At 41.5% G+C, this 22,629-nt stretch overlaps 1 protein-coding gene across 3 annotated transcripts in view; it reads right to left on the reverse strand.

Annotated features, from left to right (window-relative positions):
• Positions 1–15,123, reverse strand: part of Rasef (RAS and EF-hand domain containing) — an 81,858-nt gene extending 66,735 nt beyond the window's left edge. For 2 of the 3 annotated variants that reach the window (XM_021242746.2, XM_021242745.2), the window contains exon 1: positions 14,650–15,119. In XM_021242746.2, the coding sequence (XP_021098405.1) occupies positions 14,650–15,044 (395 nt within the window). In that variant the 5' untranslated portion in view covers positions 15,045–15,119. Of the gene's footprint in view, positions 1–14,649 lie in introns of all 3 variants that reach the window. The other variant, XM_004862569.3, reaches the window with a different exon arrangement.
• Between the last annotated feature and the right edge of the window lie 7,506 nt (positions 15,124–22,629).

Raw genomic sequence — 22,629 nt, forward strand, 5'->3', positions numbered from 1 at the left:
GAGGACAGTGAGAGCAGTGTTGGAAAGACGTGTGAAGAAGCTTTCCTAGGCACAGAGTCAGAGATGACCAACAATGAAAAACGTGACTACCAGGCTGGCAGGGCCAACCTCCTTCTGAACACAGAGAGAAAGAAGCAGATCCTAGAAAGCACAGCAGATCCCATCTGGCACACACAAGTATACCCTTACACTATTCTTCACCATGCTGCCACCTTCCCCAGCTATTTTTCCCTTTTCTCTTTTCACATTTTCCAAAGGTCCAGTTGTTGAAGGCTTGGTGCTCAGCTTGGCACGAAGGGGAGAGGGTGAAACCTTTAGAAGGCCACGTGGGAGACAGCCAGGTTCCTGGGGACCTGCCCAGAGAGGAGACTGTGGGATTCTCTCTCCCCGCTTCCAGCCACCAGGAGAACATGCTTCCTCTGCCGCATACTCTAGCCACAAGGTACTGCGTTGCCACAGGTCGAAAGCACCCGGGCTGAACAACCATCAACAGAAACCTCTGAAACCGTGAGCCAAAATAAATATTTCTTTTTAAGTTGATTATCTCAGTGTTTTCCCATAGTGACTGAGAGCTGAATAACATAATTCCCAATGACAGAAGTGTTCCATACTCACCATATAACACTAGGAAAGCTGAAAAGAGGCCAAAATTTCCAACTCAGGAAAATGTCCCTCTTGCTGGGATTTGCAATAGTATTTACGACATGCAGAAAGCCCTCACTGCTCTTCCACTTCAGATTTGTGATTTTGTGGGTTGGGGTTACTGAAATCTCAACTTTAGCTGAATGGCTAAACTCATGTTAAAATCCTGTTTATATTTCTGAGATGACAAACACAGATGCATTTAATGAAGCGGTATGTATGCTTGCTTAGAAATAGTAGAATATGTAAGTTGCAAAATTAAATTTCATGATTTTATGTAGATCAGGATACTTAAAATATTACATTATAAAAACAGCTCACTGCCAGCTTCTATAAAAAGGTAAGGACTTTCTTATTGTTTTAAAACTTTCAATTTTCAGACTACTAAAGGATAAGAAGTACCAATTAGAAGTATACTTCCTCTTCTAAAACAGGCACATAAAAATAGGAAAAATAAAAGAAAATAGGCACATATTCTACTTGTTCTCTCAAAAGAATTTACGTTTTCTGAGTCAGCATGTGTTATACGCTGGGCATCCACCACCGATTATTCAGTATTTGCATTTAACTCTAAACTATTATTGGTATCACAGAAGGGTAACTGCTTGGTACCTACCCCACAGTCAATTTTTTAAGAGTTAAGTAGTTCTTATATCTGAATATCAATGATGTTGGCAAGACATTTATCAGAGACTAAACACAACCTTCAGGCCTATCTAAAAGATCACATGAATCTGCTATGAAAAATCATGTAATTAAGCAAGAAATTATTTTCTACAATCACATCTTTGAATTATTTTAACACTTTTTGTACACATAAACACAGTACTACGGTCTGTTTAGTTACAATCTGAAAAGAAATCATCAAAAGAATCTTTCGAGACTACTTCTCATTTTAAGAACCTCAGATTTTTATCTACCTACCCTGCTTCCTAACCATTATACTTAAAGATGAGTCAATATCACTTATACAGTCTCTTTTACACAAAGATTTAACAATGGACCAAAAATGCCAAACCAAAGCAAAATTAATTTTAGAAAGGTTCTTACAAATTTTCTTAACACATTCTGCCTTTGAAATAAAATGCTATTAGCATCTCTAATTTAACATTTTAATAGTTACGACCTCCTGAGGGGCCTGTTTTTCACAAGGTAAAGCTTCCTGAGATGTCTCACTGCTCTTCATATGTCCACCCCATGCTACTCCTGCACACTGCTGAAAAGTTCAATTGCTTTTTTTCTGCAGAAATGAAGGGTGATTTTATTATTGGGGGGGGGGTGCTTTAGAAAGAAGGTAGTCAAAACTCTTACTGAAATCTGACTTATTTACATTAGAGGAGGATCAGTCATTCTGAAAACAGACCCACATTTGAGCTTCATGAACTGCAGCTCACTCAATGGGCAAATCCCCTTCCTATCTGCAAACACTATCTCCAAAAAGAATCTGCCCTCAATCCACCAGAGGTGTCAACAAAAGAAGCACCAGATCTTCCTTAATTGGGTTACCATTTTAACTCACTGGTTCATGAGATAAGGAAAAAGCATTCAGTGAGATGTGCATTTACATTTATCTGGATTTATATTTTTTTATGCCAAACCTTTACATTCTCCTGGTTTCCAGTTCCTTTTCCTGTCATCTGAGCTGCATTCCTTGCTTACCTGCTTGGACAGCATCTTGTCTGGGCAGTAAAACTGGCACAGACACTATTAAATGAAATGGAAATAAGTGCTTAGTGATTTCTTTAAACCAAACTAATAAAGAAGGAGCTGTAATAAGTTATAAGAATAAGTCGCTTAGGTGGACAAGGAGAATACACAAGGCAATAGTATTTGTCAACTCCCATGTAGAGTTCTTTAAATACACTCCCCCATCCCCAGCTCGCGAGACAGAGGATTACAATTAATTTCATGACTATGAGACTGATGGCCCAAGACATAGCATGACAGACTCCCATGGGTTCATCTCAGCAGGAGCTAAGTCCAGACACTCACTTCTTACCTTTAGTTTTCATAACTCCATGTTTTGTGCCTATCTTTCTAAATAGCACAATTTCAACACACATAACTTAGGACTACAGTGTCTACTTGGGGAACTATCAATACACCACAAACAAATTTGGAAAAGGGGGTTATGATATGACAATGTAAAAGGAATACAATTTTTAAAAATAATTTCAGAATGATGGCCACACTCCTGCAATTTGAAATTCAGGTATTTGGCACCATGAAGAATCCAAAAGATTCAAAGTCTTGAAAACACCTCTGCTTAGTATAGGAATAACCTCCATTCAAACAGGGCTTTTAAAATGAAGTTCCAAAACATCTCATCATTTGCTTTCCAAATCTGCCGGGTTCCCAGGAAAGAAGGACATGCAGACAATAATGAAACATCACCTAGAAGCCTGAGAGTAAGGACAGCAAATATACACAGGAACTCAAAAGACCAAGCTACAAATCCTGGGGATATCACTACACAACAGTCCAGATGAAACCAGACTTTGAAAGAAGGGCCTTGAGCCAGCAAGTGAAGGAAGCTTACTTTTGAATTTGCAAATAATTACTCTGTGCCCCACACATTACCAAAGCAACTCCTGAGCCAATGTGGTTAACCTCATACTCTCCCTTCTCATTTCCTTAGAACAGTGTTTAATACATACACACACAAATTAGTGGGTCTGTGGAGGAACCCAGAGCCTGCATTTCTAGAAGAGATTCTAGATATACCAGTTTGCAGGTCTGATGCCCTTTGACTAGCAAAGCCTGAGAAAAGATATGATTTAAAACCAGTGCTGCGAAACTCCTGAGAACTGATTCAGGAATCGAGCAGTTCTTTTGTGGCTGAGTTTTAGGACCTGTACCAGGTGCAACACTTCCAGGCCTCTTTGTACCCCTCACATTACATCCTTGTTAGCAACTACCAACACAGGGACAAAGTCACTGGGGACAGCAGAATAAGAACACATTCCCAGTCCACGGAAATTCGTAATGTTCCCTATTAAAATGTCAGCCTTTGGACTTCTTGGCAGAGAGTATCTTTCTTTCACAGGGCACTTACAGAAAGGAGGGAGAGGGGAAAGGACAAGAAAGGAAGCCAGCCAGGAATGAGTTTGCCTGGCAAAGTCCCACGAGGTGAAATGATATGGCGGCTTGTCAGATGGCCAGGATTGCCTAAATCCAGGATGTCTCCTCTATAAGATGCTCAGTCTGGAGTAGATATTTTGATAAAAAGTAAGCTCTGAATAAGGGTGAGCTTGTAGGATGAGGGTGACAGGGTAAACTCAAAAAGAAATAGCAAGTCCTCTTCTCCCAGGAGAAGTCTCAGAGCCAAAAACAGATGTAGAATAAGCCTTTTCTCTCTTTTTTTTTTTTTTTTGGCAGATAGAAAAAAATGTTAAAAACTTTAAAATGGCCTCAGAAACTTGGCACATTATTTTGGTGTTTTCAATTATTTGGCAACGGTACAGGGAATATAATGTGTGTGTGTGTGTGTGTGTGTGTGTGTAAATCATTTAGAATTTTATAAGCTAGAAACATGAAAACATGCTCTCTGGTCATATTGGAACTGATTTCCACAATACAGTGAATATCAAAAGCTGAGAATATCTGAAAGTTTCTTGGTGGCTATGATGGTTACTTTTATGTATGTTGATTTGGCTAGGCCATAGTACTCAGGTGCTCTTTGTGGTCAAATACATCTAGATGTTGCTGAGCAGGTATTCTACACAAGGAATTAACATTTATATCAGTAAAGTTTAAGTGAAGCAGATTACTTTCCATTATGTAGGCAGGTGGGCCTCATCCAACCAGTGAAAGCCTAGTCAGAATGTCTGACTCTCTTGACAAGTCAGAATTAGCCCAGCAGTCAGCCTATTTATTTGAACCGCAACATCACTTCCCCCTTGGGATTCCAACCTGTAGTCCTAACATGGATTTTAGGACTTGTCAGCCCCTAAAATCTTGTGAGTCAATTCCTTAAAAGCAGGTACATACCTTATTTGTTCTGTTTCTCTGGATAACACAAGTGACTTAAACTACTGTACTCAACTGACGCTAATCCCTCATAAACCATTCTACCAGCTTCACAGTGAGTATGTGCTAACACTGACTAAAGGAGTTGAATAAGGACTTTCATTTTTGCTAAAAAAAACTTTTAATTTCAAATATCATTCAACAGAGCAGGTTACTTCCTAAGGCCCCAAATGCTCAGCTATACCATCATATTTTAATGTTAGCCAGTGGTCGTTAGGACTATAGTAACCTGTCTAATAGATTTATGGACTTCGGTGGACTGACAGAATCTTATTAAGCTAAAGAAAGCTAATTGACTGTATCCTCTTAGAAAAGAGATGATGCATTATCCTTGAAAAATATAAAACCTCCAATCTGTAACTACAGAATCAGCCAAATATTCTGTCTTTGTGCCTTGCTGTAGTCTATGAGTTTCTTCTCAAGATTAAGGGCATTCTGCCATAATAGAGGCCCCTAAGCATTAGCTAGCTCATTTCCTAGGGCAACAGGTGACTGACACTAATGTGGAAATTACTTTTCCTAGCACCTTAAGTTACAGCATTGTAAGATCTATGCCCCCAAGTCACAACCACAGTATGCAAGGTAATGAACACAACTGAATGTAGTGGGCTATAGAGGAATGCCATACTGGATGAAGCACCCAACAGTGTACCACAGTTTTCCTCTTTACAGACTGCTCACTTGCCTTCTCTGAGCTCTCGCAAATCTTGTTCCAAGAAGGAAAAAAAAATTACTTTGCATCACAAACACTAACTTTAGTTTATAGCATGTTTGTCAAAAAACATGACATATCAGTACCTTAAAACACAGATTTCTTAAACAAATGTGTGTTGGCACTTCAGGAATTCTTCCAACACAGCCCAGTGCACACAGACAGTAACTCTGTGCTACTGAAGCAAGAATTATGAAGTGTGTTAGCCAGCTTTCCATCTTCTGAAACAAAATACCTGAAACCCACAATTTAAAGATTTAATTTAGCACACAGTTTCAGGGAATTCAGTCCATGGTCTGCTGGCTACAAGGCAGGAACATCAACAGGGGAAGGGTGTAGCAAAGTAATGCTGCTTACTTCCCAGCAGTCAGGAAGCACAACACAGGAACAGTGTCACAGAAGGGCCAAGGACCACAAATAGTACCCAAGGTCACACCTCCATGAGCCCCCAGACATATCCACAAGTGTGCTCTACCAATCCCCCCAGGGTAGATCCCAAGCCAATCAGGACAATCAAGCTTCATTCATCACATCCCACTCCTTGTCAACCTGAGAACTTAAATACATCTCCTTAAACCATACCTATTCTTCAAATGAACACAATAATAGGTTAATAATTCCTCCTCAGCCAGGGATTTAGCTCAGTGGTGCCATCACCTGCCTCCCAAGTGCAAGGTCCTGAATCCAATCCCAGTACCAAAAAAAAATAATAATTCCACCTCACATAATACAACTATCTTGCATAGAACCAAAAATGCATTAATCACTTCCCCAAAGTTTCAACAGTTCTAGTATTTTTCAAAAGTCCAAGTCTCTTGTGAGACCCAAGCCAAATGCTTAGCTGTGAACCTTTGTAAAATTCAAAACAAGTTACATAATCCCAAGATATAACAGCACAGGGTAAGCATTCCTATACCAAGGGAGGAATGGGAAGATACAAAAGAATTAGACCAAAAGATCTAAACTCAACAGAACAAACATTAAGTCCTACAGCTCCACACCTGGCCTCTAAAACATGTATGATATGTGTGTTCCAGAGGGCTCGTGCAGCCCACCCCAACGGCCTTGCCAACTGTAGCTCACATGGCCTCTCTTGGACTGGCTCTACTCATAGCACGATGTTCCAAACCCTTGGCATCTCCAACTTCCTGGTGTCTTGACTGCACTGTTGGGTTCATTTGCACAGCTTCATGTACCATCCTCCCAAGGGTTCCTCGCCTGGTCTTCCAGGTTCTTCTTTAAAATCTGGGTGGAAGCCTTCCTGGCCCCACAAATATTAAAACCACCACTGCATGGAGAATGCCAAGGTCTGCTCCAGTGCAAGCAGTAGCTAGGCCCCCTTAGATCATGGTTACCGTGCCCCCCAAATGCCTGGATGGCTGAGCACAGTGAAATGAGCCCTGGGGTTACAGTTCCCCAGGAGGGCCTTCTGGAGCAGGTGCACCAGGACTGTCTTTGCAAAGGAAAGGTTGGCACATTTGCACATTTGGGCCTTGATGAGTGGGTCTTACTGATTCCTGAGATACCCTCGAGGTTATCTTTCTTGGCCTTGTACAAGTATTTGGTTCCTTTTTATTGGCACTAATCTCTTCAGTACCCATACACCTCCTTTGGCACCAACTTTACATGTGGTTCCTTTGGGACCAAAATTTAAGGTTTTAAAATATCTTTGCTCTGTTTTCAGCTCCTGCTTCTCACTATAAGTCTGGCTAGCAGCACCTGTGCCATAGCCTGAATATGAGACTGCTTTAAAACTCTTCTGCCAGCTCAATTAGTACACTGCCCTTAATCTTAGTCTCCCACAAAGTCTCAGGACATGGGCAAAATGCACACACAGGGCCTCTAGTCCAAAAGCCAATGGAGTCCTTGTTTTCCCTTCAAGGGAATACTCCCCAGTGACCTAACTTCTATTGACAGGTCCAAACAATGTAAAGGTCCTACCACCTCCCAGCAGCACCACAGCCTTTAACACATAGGCCTTGGGATGGGGGAGCACTCCAAATCCAAACTATAACCCAGATTCAAATGAAGAGAAAGAAAACTATCAGGATAAACGGTGTCCTAGATAACCTCAATACATTCAGAGCTCAAAGTTCAACCTTTCTCCCTAAAGACAGACCTACTAGGGCAGCATAACCTGGAATAGAAAATATTATTCAGCAACATCTATTGTGCCTCAACAAGATAACTCTGCAAAGTACAATAACATCCAAGAGCAAAAAAAAAAAAAAAAGAAATACAGATTGTCTTTGGGTGAAAATGCTATCCCACAGCTTGCAAGGGAGAAAAGGCAGTACCATTCACATTTGGGTGCCACTGAATCAGAAGCTTGGATTAACACTGATCTTCCAAACAAGATCATGCCTAACTCTTAAATTCCAGGGCACATTCATAGCTAGGGGTCACAGGATGCAACTGGAAATAGTATCTTTCCTACCTAAATACTTCACAGCATATTCAAAATTGCAAATGTCCACGTAAAACCCAGCAGTGTTGGCAACACTGGACTACAGCCCACAGAGCAGCAGCTGTCCAGAGTTAAAAGATGGAGGAGCTGAAGTGTGGCTGATCTTCAGCAGCTGAAGTAGAGGCTCTTACTGGTCAGTTTCCAGGTCACTGAGTCACTGTTACCTGCCTCGCCTTAAAGACCTCCTGGTTTGAGAGTCTTGCTCCATTCTATCAGTTGAATCCCATGAGTGGTACAAGTGGAGGGGAACTTGGAACCTAGGGTCTCTCTCAATAAAGCTGTTCTACCACCACTACTGAAGATAAAAACTCATAGCATGCTTTGGCCTCCTGAGGAAGGCATAAAGCCATCATTTCTCTGTCTCAAAGAGGAGGACACTCTCTGAACACAGCTCATCTGCTTGATTCCTGACCACCAGTGACCGGTGGACCCAGGCCAACACTCCTGACTCTTCCCAGTTGATATCCTCACTGATGCTCTGCCACCTCCAATAGAGAGAAAGTACACAGGAAATTCTCATTTCTGACAGAATACTATGTTTAAGCACTCAATGCCTAGTACAGTCCCAGGCACATGGCAGATACAAAAAAAGGTTTAGGCAAGAAAAAAAAGAATGAATGAATGAATAAATTTTAAAAGCACAGAAAAAAGGTAAAAGAGTTCCTCTTTAGGAAAAGAATAGATAGTTCCTATTTATGATTGGGTCATTTAAGACAAACTTCTTCCACCGTATTATGTCCTCAATTTAATGATGGAAAAGGACAATATGCAGTGAAAACTAGGGGGACTAATATTGTGAAATATGTACTGAACTTGAGGATTTCAAGTTCCTTTATAATAATCTCTCACAGCTTGACTGACATGTGGACCTTATAAAGGAAGCATCTCTTATGGATTCCAGAATAGACTTAAAACATTTTTATATATCATATTTCTTATCTATGAAAACATGAATCAATTATAAACTCCATAACTTCTGGTACATAAGATCAGGTACATTTGTAAAACCAACAAACACATAAAACTAATGAAATCAGAAACTGTGATGTTCAACTAATTGATAGAGGATGCAGCTTTACTGAAACTAAATAACCACAGGCAGTGTCAGTTTGGTCCCGGCCTCCTGTATGTGAATATCTTTTAACCATACTTTTATAAACAAAACTCCATTCTCTTCATCACTTTTGTACTGAGACTACAGAAATTCCAACACACTGTGTTGTTGGGTACCTTCAGTTTCTGGGCACACATTGTCCATACACTGAGCCCACCTTTCTGCCTTCCACATCAGTCCATGACAACATGCATGGTGCCACACAAACACAAATGCAGGTTTGAAACTGTGGCCAAATCGCTAATGCAGGTGATTCAGAATCTGCTCAAAATGAAAAGAAATATGCTTAATCTCCTAAAACCCCCTCACATACATTTAAATCCAAGAAGAATTTGTGGTCCCTGATCTGAGAAACACCTTGACATGGAACAAGCTCTGGTCAAATGTGAGGAGTTCTGGTCTGCCAACAGGGATTTTTCTACCCATTATTCTGCATCTCACATCCTTCCGTTGTCAGAAACTCCTGAGTATTTACAAAGGTAAGAGACAGTGAGCTCTCTGAAGGTCAGGGTCAGGGTCAGGTCTCTGTACTGTGGCAAGTGAAATGTCAAGGACTATGTCAATAGTGAATTACAGAAACTTTGGTGCTCCTGCATGTCAGTATATCTTGTTTTATAAGACACACAGACTAAGTCCTTAAGGGGTAAAATTCATTTTTATCTTTTCTTAATTAGTCTGACAAAAGCAATCATCACTTAGAAGATCTCAAATGTTTACAAGCTGACGTAATGAACTTTTAAAAAATAATTCTGAGGAAATCATACATGCCCTAAGGTAAATTCTATCACTGCAACTTCCCTGAGAGACAGAATTTACTTTCCATTTTATAACTTGACACAAGACTAATGTAATTCAAAGGAAGAAATTTGAACACCCAGGAAAAACAATCTCTTCCCATTTCTTCTTTGCAACTACACACTGCAGTCAAGTGCCACGCCACCTAAATTGCAGAAGCAGGAATGTGTATTGTATATGCCCTCTTAGAAGTGATAAAGGAAATACCTTTTGAATCACAGTGGCAATCTAACCTTTCCCAGAATCTTTAAAAGTTCTCCCTTCAGCCCTCAGCTTCCAAACTTCCATTCAACGCAGATCAGCCTGATATAACCACTTCCATTTCACAAACTGAAAAAGACTAGGTAACAAGGAAAAAATGAGACTAGGTAAAGATTTTGAAGGCTCAAAGTGATAGGAGTATATCCATGAATCAGAATGGTAATTTGTGGGGGAAAATAAATCAAAAGTTCTGGCTGAAAGGGCTGGGGATTTAGTTCAGTGTTGTCGCTCCTGCCTCACAAGCGCAAGGTCCCAAGTTCGATTCCCAGTACCAAAAAAAAAAGTTCAAAGAAACGCTAGAGCAGAGTCTGTTATTCTTAAAATATGGACTGCCAAACGACATTCATGTTTAAGCCTTTCTCTTTTTGTTCAAAGTATAAGGTCAAAATAAATTACCTCTCTTCAAATTATGAGAGCAAAGCTCTGAACAATAAGTGATATGAGGGTCAGATAGGCCTCTGTCCATATACCCCAAACCGAGTCCTCCACAGACCAGAAGACCAAAAGAAATTACTACCTTGGGATTATATTCCAATACCAGAAGTTTAATAATAAGTTACTCCCATTCAGCAAACTAATGCCACACATAATTGTGACAGAAGACTTAAGATAAAAATGCAGCAAAACAACGAAACTTGAAAGAATAAAGATATAGATAGATATAGAGATACAGACATAGCATAGGCATAGATATAGGCACAGAAACAGATTAGGACCCTGGTTCAAAATTTAGAAAGAGCAGAGGAATCTCCAGAATGCCTGTGGCCAGTGCACTATAAGGTCCTAAACCCAGCACCTAAGATAAACATTACTCACAATCAAAGACACCCCTGACCCTCATCCAGGACTGGGATGCACCCATCATTCAAGTGCAAGGCTAGAACAAATGTTACCTCCTTCCATGAGAATCCCATATGACTGACATGTGCTGGAAAAAAAATGAATTTATCTTTAAACCCTATCAGCACACTCTGAAGTGCCCCAATGTTTAAGATATCCAAACACTGCTATCAAAGAGAGAAGAGCTGATTGGCCTTTCCTATCTCAAGGTGGGTCAGGACCCAACGCTCACTGGGTAGAAGAGGGGAGACGGAGGCAAGACCACACCGTATAAATTAGATGAGCCAACCAAACAACTACACTATCACCACAGACAACAACTATACTGGCAAGGGCTCAAGTGAAATAAGAAGAGGAGGAAATATCAAGGAAAACCTGGAAGAGAAAGGAGATGCTGTTTCTGCCTCTTGTTTTTAAAAACTTCACAACTGGGCCAGAGCTTTAGCTCAGTGGTGCCACCGACTGCCTTGCAAGCTCAAGGTCCGGAGTTCGATCCCTGGTACAAGAAAAGGAAGGAAGGAAGGAAGGAAGGAAGGAAGGAAGGAAGGAAGGAAGGAAGGAAGGAAGGAAGGAAGGAAGGAAGGAAGGAAGAAGGAAGGAAGGAAGGAAGGAAGGAAGAAGGAAGGAAGGAAGGAAGGAAGGAAGGAAGGAAGGAAGGAAGGAAGAAGGAAGGAAGGAAGGAAGGAAGGAAGGAAGGAAGGAAGGAAGGAAGAAGGAAGGAAGGAAGGAAGGAAGAAGGAAGGAAGGAAGGAAGGAAGAAGGAAGGAAGGAAGGAAGGAAGGAAGGAAGGAAGGAAGGAAGAAGGAAGGAAGGAAGGAAGGAAGAAGGAAGGAAGGAAGGAAGGAAGAAGGAAGGAAGGAAGAAGGAAGGAAGGAAGAAGGAAGGAAGGAAGAAGGAAGGAAGGAAGAAGGAAGGAAGGAAAGAAAGAAAAAACTAAGAGCAAAGGAACTTAAGAGGGCTTGGCACACATCCCAAAAGCCACTTGCAACCTTTCACAATGAAGTATTTTCTCTCCGTTACCACGATTGCTGAGGACTGGGGAGTTGAAACCCAAATTGCTTGAGATTTTGCTTGGATGATATCCGAAAGGTAAATCCTGTCAACACGACACTACTTTGTCTTTACAGGAACAAACCAGTCTTACATTTAGTATCCATTCTTCCTAAACTGGATATAAATACCCCAGTGCAGGCCTGAAGCAGGACACCATCAGGTAAGATAAAGTGCCAGGCAGGAAAGAAAAGCTCAAATGGGAGGACACCTCCTTGGAAAGATAGGAATCCACTTGTAAGAAAATCTGATATTCTAAGGCTGGGCGTGACGGTGCATGCCTGTAATCCCAGCATTCCGGAGGGTGAGGCAGGAGGATTGCTGCAGTTCAAGGCCAGCCTTGAGGCCAGCCTCTGCTACATTGTGAGTTCATGTCCAGCCGGAACTACATAGCAAGACCCTATCACAAAAAAAAGAGAAAATCTAATATTCTACATTAAAATAAGCCCCACTATATCACATAGTAAAATGAATAAGAAGTTATTTTTTTAAGATAAATAGAGACTTCAAAGAAAATTCCAACTTGCAGAAGCCATGTGGGCTATGTCCATTCACAACAGCTGCAGTTCCCTGCAAACAATCTGCCCTTTAAATGTTCTTTGATGGAATTTTTAAGAGATGTTTCACATGAGTGTGAACTATATCACATCTCTTTGTCCCTGAGCACCTGGGAGAGTGCAGTGCCTAAGTCGGCAGGCATCTGGCAAATTGCAGGCACTCAACAAGGTTTGTGAAGTTAATTTGGCTGAAATAATGGCAACGTCATTATCAGTAACAAACAATTCTTATCACGTTTGGATGGAAGGAAGGAAAGGTGAACAGCTGAATTAGGAAGTGGAGTAGAAGCAATCCAATTGACCAGAACACCTAATGGCTGCCATGGTAATGATCACAGGAATCAGCTCAGTGTAGGTGGTTTCCACTTGACCAAGAACAAGACAGCAAACACTGCATTTGTTAATCTCACATCAGACGCAGGTGGGGATAAGGATACAAATCACCAAGTGACTGACACTGGTGCCCATTAAATGTAACAACCTCTGAAGAGCGTGGAAAGCATCATGGCAATAATAATGCCATCAAGAATGCTAAGTCCTGGTTTGTACACTGATGCTAAAAGGCCAAGACAATCATTTAATGGCTGAGTGTCAAACATCTGCCACTCGGACTTGATACCTATGAAAATAAGATGACATGTACACATATACATGATATCTCATATGATGTGGACTCACTCTTCAGTGTTCTGGAAATTATTGCTTTGTTTTAATTAGCTGGACCCAAATTAAGCTACAGACGAAAGACGACTGAGAGAAAGGGTAGGATCCATAGCCATGATTGAAAGTTTTCTACTTCCCTGGTGGAGACATTGCATCTTACCTCCTAATAAACACTAAGAAGATCAGCATCACACCCACTTTCTACACACAGCGTCTCTCACACCCTAGTGAGTCACACACTCTCCACTCCGGGTACAGGATGCCCCTTACTTTTCAAACTAGCATGAGAACTCCGGAGGAGGAGCCGTGGGAACCGTGCCTTGTAAGGGAGCTGGGAACCAATGGACAAGCACATTTGTCTGTTTCCTTTTCATTCTTAAGTCTCAGATACACAAACGACCAATTAAAACGATGCCTTTCAGATCCTAATAATGACACCCAGGGCCAATAAAAACGTCAGCTAAAAAAAAGAAAAAAAATTTGGGCCGGGGATTTAGCTTAGTGGTTTCGCTGCCTGATGCGCAAGCGAAAGGACCCGAGTTCGATCCCCGGTACCAAAAAAAAAAAGAATAAAACGTCAGCTAAAATCCAAACACAAAGCACATGCTCAGTACTGGACGCCGCTTAAACTCCCTGAAAAACAGAAAGGCTGGAGACACACTAAGCCACCAAAGGATGGAGGGATGTAAGCGCCTCTGAGCGCCTGCCTCTGAGCGCCTCTCTCACCTCTCGTCTATCCCTAAAACTACCCCTGCAGGCAGGCATTCCATCTCCGCCCAGCATGGTCAGCAATTTGGTACTACACAGGGACGGAGAACGTATTGCATGATTTTGCCATTTTATTATATCCTATAAAAAGCAAGTCTCGCAGTTCACAAGCTCTGGGATCAAATCTCTGATCCTTAATTAATCGGGCAAGTCCATCAACATCTCTCCATCTCAATTTGAGTACAAATTTATTCTTCAATCAGAGATAAGCACCTCCCAAGGACTGTTCTGAAAATTAAACCAGTGAACTCTGTAAAACGCCTAGTACAGAAGGTATTAATGAATATTTGTGCCCAAAAACACAAATGCCCAAGTTTCCTTTTCCACCCAGTCTCAGGGGAACAACAAATCCAAAAACTATCATAGAGGTTGCCAAACTGGCAAACTGCCCGGTCGGGAGCCTCAGGGTGCAGCCAGGAGGTGGAGGGTGACGGAACCACACCGCCGTGAGACCTGGGGAGGTCGCCCGCGGTGCCGGGTGCCGGAGGGTGGAATTTCACCCAGGATCCAGGATCCACAAGATGCCCTGCACAGGGCTCAGGATTCGGCGGTGAAACTTCCTTCCCAAACCCTGACTCTCCATACGCATTCCCTTCCTTAACTCTGGGGATCTCCTCCAGGGAAATTAAACCCAGTCCTTGGTGAGAAAGGCAACACACAGGTACACATAGCGCGGCAAGCTCTATGGGTGACGACCCCCGAAAGTCCGGAGGCCGGGAGGTGCACTCCGGAGGGCGGGACCCACGCGTACCTGGGGATGAGCCCGGCTTCCTCGCCCAGGCGCGCCTGGAAGTCCCGCCAGGCCAGGCCCGGGCTCCCGGGACGCCCGCTGGCGTCCAGGCTCCAAGCGGCGTCGGGGTCGTCCAGTTTCTCCTCGTCATTCGCGGGCTCGGGGCCCCGGTCCGGGCGCCAGGCCCCGCCGCGGGCCCCACGGAAGCCGCGCGCGAACTCCTGGAAGGTGACGGCCCCGTCCCCGTCGGCGTCCAGGCGCCGGAACACGGCCTCAGCCTCCGCCGGCCGAACGCGCAGCTCCGCACACAGCGCGGCGAAGTCCTCGCGCTCCAGGCGCCCCGAGCGGTTGGCGTCGCAGGCAGCGAAGACGGCGCGCAGCCGGGCCAGCTGCTCCGGGTCTCCGTCCGCCTCCATCCGGGGCGGCGAGGGCAGCAAGTGCGGAGCGGCAGGGCCCGTCCGGCCGGTTTCTCCAGCTGGGAGTCCGCGCGGCGTCGGGGCGGGGTGCGGCGGCTCCGACCGAGGCGCGAGCCCGCCCCGCCCACCGCGCTGCTCCTCTCCGCTCTGAGCGCCCGGCGTGGGCCATGGACGCTTCCCACCCCCTCCTGGCCGGGGAGGAGCCTCCGGGTCTGGGACCCACGCCCGAGCCCGCGTGAGAGCTGGGATCTCCGGAGCCTGGGATCGCAGAAGAGGAGCGCGGGGCCGGTGCCCTCCCTGCGAATACGGACTCCTCAGACTGGAAGGGGGGTGCTAGGGTGAGGTTAGCTGCACCTGTTGTCCCGTTCCAGAAACTTGGAAGACTCCTCTAGAAACAAGTTTTCCGACAAACCAAACTACAAGATTTAACAGAAGTCCCCATTGTGCGGTTGTACAGGCTTCCGTCAAAGCATTTCATTTAACGTAAAGTCGCATTGTCACATAGCTCTTTCCTGTCTAACTAAATCCCAACCGTTTTTCTCAGTCCCTGAGGTCAACCCAAGAAGACAGCTGGAATCGCTTGGCAGGCAGCGTTCTTTAAAGAAAGACAGCTGTAGTTTTGTTTCTGTTTTGCTTTGACTTTTGGATTTTTCTTTTTAAAAACCTTATGGAAATTATAGATACAACGTTACACTTCTCTTGGCTTTTACACACGTGGTTCAATGGTGCTGCTGTTTCTTTGGCACAAACTGCTTGCTGGATACAAGATTTTTTAAATTCATCCGTTTTGACACTTGTTTTGCAGAAAGCATTTCAAGTATTAAAGTATCTGACACTCCCTATTATTTTGAACAATTTCTTCCTGTTTCACAGTATCTATTGAATATTTCGGTTCTTATTTACACTTAGTTTCTCACATCAGAGATGATGTGATATTTACACATATGTGTTCTGTTTCTTTCATTTAAGAGCATTGAGCGAAAAATTTAGCTCAGTGGAGCGCAGCCAGCCTCTCAAGCGCAAAGTCCCGAGTTCCGACCCTGGTATCCACCCCCACCCCCCACCCCACCCCCGCAAGAAGGAGTATGGTCTCAAGATGCATCCATTTACCTATAAATGTGTCAAGTATATCCTTTATGGCTGAGTAGTACTCCATTGTAAAAAACAAAAAATTTAAGCACGGTACTGCTATAAACATGGTTGTGCATATATATCTGAGGGCAATCAATCCTCCGACTGCCTGAAAAAGTGGACAGCAAGGGCTAAAGGAAGACTTGTGTAATTTCAAAGTACATGGTGGGCCCAGAGGTCGGTGTCTCAGAGTGGGAAAAGACAAAGACATTCCAGGCTAGCCCTCATTTATTGGGTATACACAATAATTGAAGGGAATATCAGGTGACTTAGCGGGTGGTGGTAATCCTATGTTGATAAAGATCTTATGGTATGAAGATCGTAGATCTTGAGGATCTTATGCTGATGAAGGTGATAAGGACAGCATTCTTGGGAGGAGATAGCAGGGAAATAAAGAAGTTATCCTTCCCCCAGATGAAATCTTTCTCTCTTTTTTTTTTTTTTTTGTTACTGGATTCGCAAAGAACCAGGATGTCTTCAGGTGATATACTCTTGCCCTTGAGCATCACAGTATCACCTGACCATTGAGGCCTCAACTTCTGACCCGAGGCAAAATGGAGTTTTTTCCACATGCCATAGCCTCTCCCAGGCAAGGTGACATTAGACCTTAAACAGCTATAGTCATACTTTAATTATTAAATGATTTTTCCCTAAAATTTATGTAGACTAGCTCTTGTCATATATATCACTGTGGTATACTTTTTTGGGGAAGATACCAAGAAGGGAAATAATTGGGTCAAATGGAACCTCTAATCCTGGTTTTTTGAGGTATCTCCACACTAATTTCCACAACGGTTGCACCAGTCTACACTCCCACCAGCAGTGGAGCAGGGTTCGTTTTCCCCACATCCCCGCCAGCATTTGTTGTTGGTTGATTTCATGATAATAGCCATTCTTTCTGGAATGGGATGGAATCTAAGCCTTATTTTAATTTACATCCCTTGAATGACCAGTGATGTTGAACATTTTTTCATATATTTATTTCCTGTTTGTATTTTTTCATGTGAGAAATGTGTATTCATCTCAGATGCTCATTTTTTGATTCTGTCTTTAAGTTTGGGGGAGTCTGATTTTTTTCAATTCTTTATATGTTCTACATATTAGTCCTTTGAGGAACAACTGGCTAAAATTTTTTCCCACTCTGTGGGTTGTCTTTTCACTCTGGTGGTGATTTATTTTACTGTGCAAAAGGTTTTTAATAAGATGAGATTCTAGTTGTTGATTCTTTCCAGTATTTCCCCTGAGATCAGGGTTTTGTTCATGAAGTCTTTGCCTATACCTATGTCCTCAAGAGTTCTACTTATTCTCTCTTCCAGAAGACTTAGTGTTTCTGTTTTAATATTTAGATCTTTGATCCGCTTTGATTTTACCTTAATGCATAGTCTAGTTTTAGTCTTCAGCATGTGGAAAGCCAATTTTTCCTGCACCATTTATTAAAGACCATATCTTTCTTCTAGTGAATGTGTTTGGCCCTTTTGTCAAAGATAAGATGGCTAAGTGTGCTTGGGGTTGTTTCTTCGTCTTCTAACCTGTCCCATTGCTCTTTAGGTCTAGTTTTTTTGCTTGTTTGTTTGTTTCTTTCGCCAGTTCCATGCTTTCTTTTTTCACAGTAGCTCTATAGTATAATTTCAAGTCAGGGATGGTGATGCACCCTGCCTTGCCTTTGTTGCCCAGAATTGTTTTTGGTAGTCTAGGTCTCTTCTCATTCCAAATGAATTTTACGAATGTTTTCTCTAGTTCTGTGATGCATACTAATGGTATTTTGATTGGGATTGTATTAAATCTGCATCATAGACTTGAAAGTATGGCCGTTTTCACTATGCTGGTTCTTCTGTTATACTTTTCAATCTCCTTCTTCAGAGTACTATAATGTTCAATGTATAGGTCCTTTACTTCCTTTGTCAGATTGATTACTAAATATTTTATTTTTTGGATGCTATTGTGAAAGGTGTTATTTCCCTAATTTCTCATTCAGTGAGTTTGTTATTTGTGCAGAGGAATGCTATTGATTTTTGAGTGTTGACTTTGTATCTTTCAAAGAACCAACTCTTCCATACATTTATTCCTTATATTGTTTTCTTAGTCTCCACTGCATTTATTTCTGCCTGATCTTTATAATTTCCTCCCTTGTACAAACTTTGGACTTGATTTGTCCTTCTTGTTCTAGACATATGGCGTTTAAGAGTAGGTTGTTTATTTGAGCTCATTCTGTTTTCCTGATATGAGAATTCATCACTATAAATTTCCCTCATAGGATTGCTCTCACTGAATCCCATAAGTTCCAGTATGTTGTATCGACATTATCATTTAATTATAGATACTGTTTAATTTCTTCTTTAAGCTCATCTCTGACCCATTGGTTGTTCAGCAGAGTGTTATTTAATTTTCATGTGCTTATGGAGTTTTGTGGTTTCTTTTGCCATTGATTTCAAATTTTACTTCACTGTGGACATATAATATGCATGGGATAATTTCAATTCCTTTGCATTTACTTAAGCATGTTCTATGGGCTAATATATGGTCTATTTTGGAGACTATCCCATGTGCAGCTGAAAAGAATGTGTATTCTAATTTTGTGTGGTGAAACACTGTAAACATCTACGAAATCCATTTGTTCAGTGATTCGGTTCAGTTCTGGTATTTCTTCATTGATTTTTTTGTCCAATTGATGTGTCTATTTGTGACAGTGTGGTATTAAGATTCCCCCACACACAATTGTATTACTGCTTATTAGATTTTTCATGTCCATTAATATTTTTATATAGTTGGTTGCACTAGTATTTCATGCATGTATATTTATGATTCTTATCTCTTGTTCTTGGAGTTTTCACTACAAGTATGCAGTGACCTTCTTTGTCTCTCTTAAAATCAGTCTCGGCTTGAACTTCACTTTGTCTGCAAATACAATAGCTATTCCTGCTTTTTTCTGGATTCCTGTCACCTGGGGTATTGTTTTCCATCTTTTGACTTTCAGTCTATGAATTTCTTTTTGAGTTAAATATGTTCCTTGTATGCAGCATATTATTGGATCATGTTTCTTGATTCATTTTGCCAGTCTGTTTCTTTTGATTGGTGAATTGAGGCCATTTACATTGATAGTTATAACTGATACACATTGGCCTATCCTTGTCTTACTTTTTTCCTCCTGTTGATTCTCTGTCTTTCTCCTCTATTTAACTGCTTGCCCTGACTGGTGGCTTCTTTCTATTGGTATTCTTGGAATTCTGGTCTTTGTTATCTCTTTCTAAATTATCCTTCAGAGCATTTTGTAGAGCCTGTTTGGTGGTTATGAATTTCTTCAGTTGTTCTTTCCCATGGAGGTATCTTAATCCTCCATTTATTTTGAGTTTTTCAGGGTACATCAATCTGTGTTGGAGGTTGTTTTCTTTCAGGACCTGAACTACTTCATTCCAAGCTCTCCTTGACTTAAGTGTTTGCATTTAGAAATCTGCTGTGATTCTGATGGGGTCTCCTTCACAGATTTTTTTTTTCTCTAATTGCTGTTAATATTCTGTTCTTGTGTTGAATTTCTGGTATCATGTTAATTATGTGCCTTAGTATAGATTTATTTTGATCATGGCTGACTGAAGTTCTATATGCCTCACTTATTTGTATGTCAAATTCTTTTTCCACATTGGCAAAGTTTTCTGCCATTACTTCTGTGAACAGGTTTTTTTTTTACATCATTTGTGCTGGCTCTGGCTTTCTCATTGACTCTGATCAAACTTATGTTGTTCTTCTTTGCATCATTTATAGTTTTTGATTGATTGTTCATGGTCTTTTGCTATTTTCAAGATATTTTTCTTTTCATGGTAGCTAACCACAATCCTATCTTCTAGATCTGATATTCTGTTCTCTTTGTTCAGTCAGTTGTGCATACTTTCAATGGAGCTTTTTTTTTTTTGTATCAGGGATTGAACTAAGGACATTGTGCTTGCAAGGTAGGCAGAGGCACCACTGAGTTAAATCCCTGGCTCAATTTTTAATCTTCTGGATGTCTGTTTGAATCTGCTTCATGAATTCCATTTCTTTCCTATGTTGGGTATTCATAGTATCTATTCATGGTTTTCCTAAGCTCCTCTATTTTTTTGTCTGTGTCTACTCTAGAATCTTTGAGCATGTCCTTCATTTTTATCATTTCTTTTTTTATCTGAGTGATTATTTTCTCTATAGCCTCATGTATCTCTTTGTTTTACTTTTGCTGCTACCACTTCAGAAAATTTGGATGGGTGCCTTCCAAATTACTCCATCTTATTGTCCATTGGATTTGTCCTGGGTGGGCTGGAAGTCTGGAATTGCAGTTTGCTTCTGTATCTTTTCATTTTGTAATTTTAAATTTTATTTTGTTTTCTGTGTTGATGCTTGTAAATTTCTTATGGGAGATATCTTTATCACTAGTATTGAGCCTTCACTAGGAAATGTCTATTCCTCAGAGATGTCTTCTGGGCATATGTGGTTCTTGGTCTTTATGTCTGTCCCAAAATCCTATCTTCCCTCTTTATTAATGATAATGAGAGAGGAGACCACTCCTCCATATGGAATTGGGCAACTATGGGTTAATTTTGTTATTAGGCAACTATGGGTTAACTGGGTAACTATGCTCTTTGTAGAATGTATCTCAGCAGTCATGACAACTTCTGTAATCTATCATCAAAGGAGCATTACGGACTCAGAAAGTCCTGCCAGAACTCTTTGCTCTCCTGCTCTCCACTTCTCTGCTTTGTGTAAATCCTGCTTGCTATATTCTCATGGAAACTCCAATATAATTAAGCTTCATAGATGAAAAAAAAGTATATAAGGAAGTGCAAACTTCTATTCAGGGCTCTCCAGACTGACAGGAGTCACTCACTGAGCCACTGGCATCATTGAAAACTGCTTTTTGCTCCTATCTTCATGTTAAAGAGTTATCTGTACTGGAATCTTCACTGTTTCCTGCCTCAATGAGAAGTTGCTATCTATTTGGCTCAGCATCTAGTCCTTTGGTACTGGACTATGGAGATGGTTATGTCCCCAGAAAATCACAGTGTTGTTATACAAAGGAGAACAACTGATCAACAGGTACAACATCTTGGCTAAAATAGTACAATTAGTAATATCAACAGCTTCAAGAACAGCCTAGAAACTGACAAACTGTGGTAACTATTAATTTGGTACCTTTAACCATAGGAGCAAGATCTACAGTTATATAATAAAATCCAACATAAACCAGGAACTTGTATGCAATGAGTTTCCCCATAGTGATTTTACCCTATGGGAGGAGATTTAAGAGGAATAGGGGGCAAAACAGAGAGATAAATGAAGGGAAATATGTTGGGAGCAATTCTACATAATTTTGAGGAAAAATCATTTCACAATTATGATTAGGCCTAGTTTTTCTGCCTACAGGCTGACTATGGAATGTCAAGACATAACTCCATTTTTGCCTCCGATCCCTGCTAAAACCTCAATGGTCCTGTGATGGTATGACAATCTAGGGCAGGATTGCATCAGCTGAAGACATATTGGTTCCTTGAGAACCCAGTAAAAGGAGAAAGGTTTCACCTGGGGAGCATTAAGTTCCTTATCAACTTAACTTATCCCACCTACTATTGTAAGAATGCTCTTCTTACAGTTCTCCTCAACATATGAATCTTGTGACGTAGAACCTTCATCAGCAAAAGTTCCTCATGGTCCTAGGATTACCTTCTATCCCCTAAGTCACCTGATACTCCCTCCAATTATTATGTGTGCCCAATAAATGATGGCTAGTTTGGAGAGTCTTTGTGTTTGCCCACTCTGAGGCACTGACCTCCCAGCCCCTCACATACTTTGAAATTACACAAGTCTCTGTTGTCTTTTTTCTTTTGCTCTTGCCATCGCCCCTTTCTAGGCAGTTAGAGGATTTATCACCCTCTGACAGAAACATAGTAGAGGCAAGACTGGAGAACAAAAGATGATCACCCAAGCTTTTGAAAGCTGGAGAAGTGGGCTGGAGAGAAAAAAATGAAGGATAAAGCAAAAGAATGTCAAAGTGAACCAGAAAGACAAGGGACAATTTTCACTCACATAAAAATATCTTAAGATTTTTTGAAAAATCTTAAAATCAAGAGAGATAGTTGAAGATAGAAAGATGAGTAGAACAAAATAAAAGTAAAGGTGAAAACCTAAATAATGTAAAAAAAAATTTTAAACCAGACATAAAAAGGAAAATGAAATAAAGAAAAATAAATAAAATTCCTCTGCTGTCCACAGTTCTGTGATAGTGTCCAAGGCAGTTAGGGTCCCAAACTGTGCTGTGTAACCCCACCAAGTCTGCAGTAGGAGTACTGCTGGATGGCCTCCGGATGTGAGGGCTGGGGCCGGTTTTCAGCCAGTAGCTTTTTGGATGTTCCTTGATGGCCTGTCCATGTCTCCTCAGTGTGACAGTTTCTACTTGGCACTCCCAGTTGTGGTGGCACCCTCAGGAGGGACAGCC

This window comes from Heterocephalus glaber, unplaced genomic scaffold (genome assembly GCF_053883595.1).
Source record: "Heterocephalus glaber isolate CG9 unplaced genomic scaffold, H.glaber_assembly_v1.0 deba00001481, whole genome shotgun sequence".
NCBI classification, from domain to species: Eukaryota; Metazoa; Chordata; class Mammalia; order Rodentia; family Bathyergidae; genus Heterocephalus; species Heterocephalus glaber.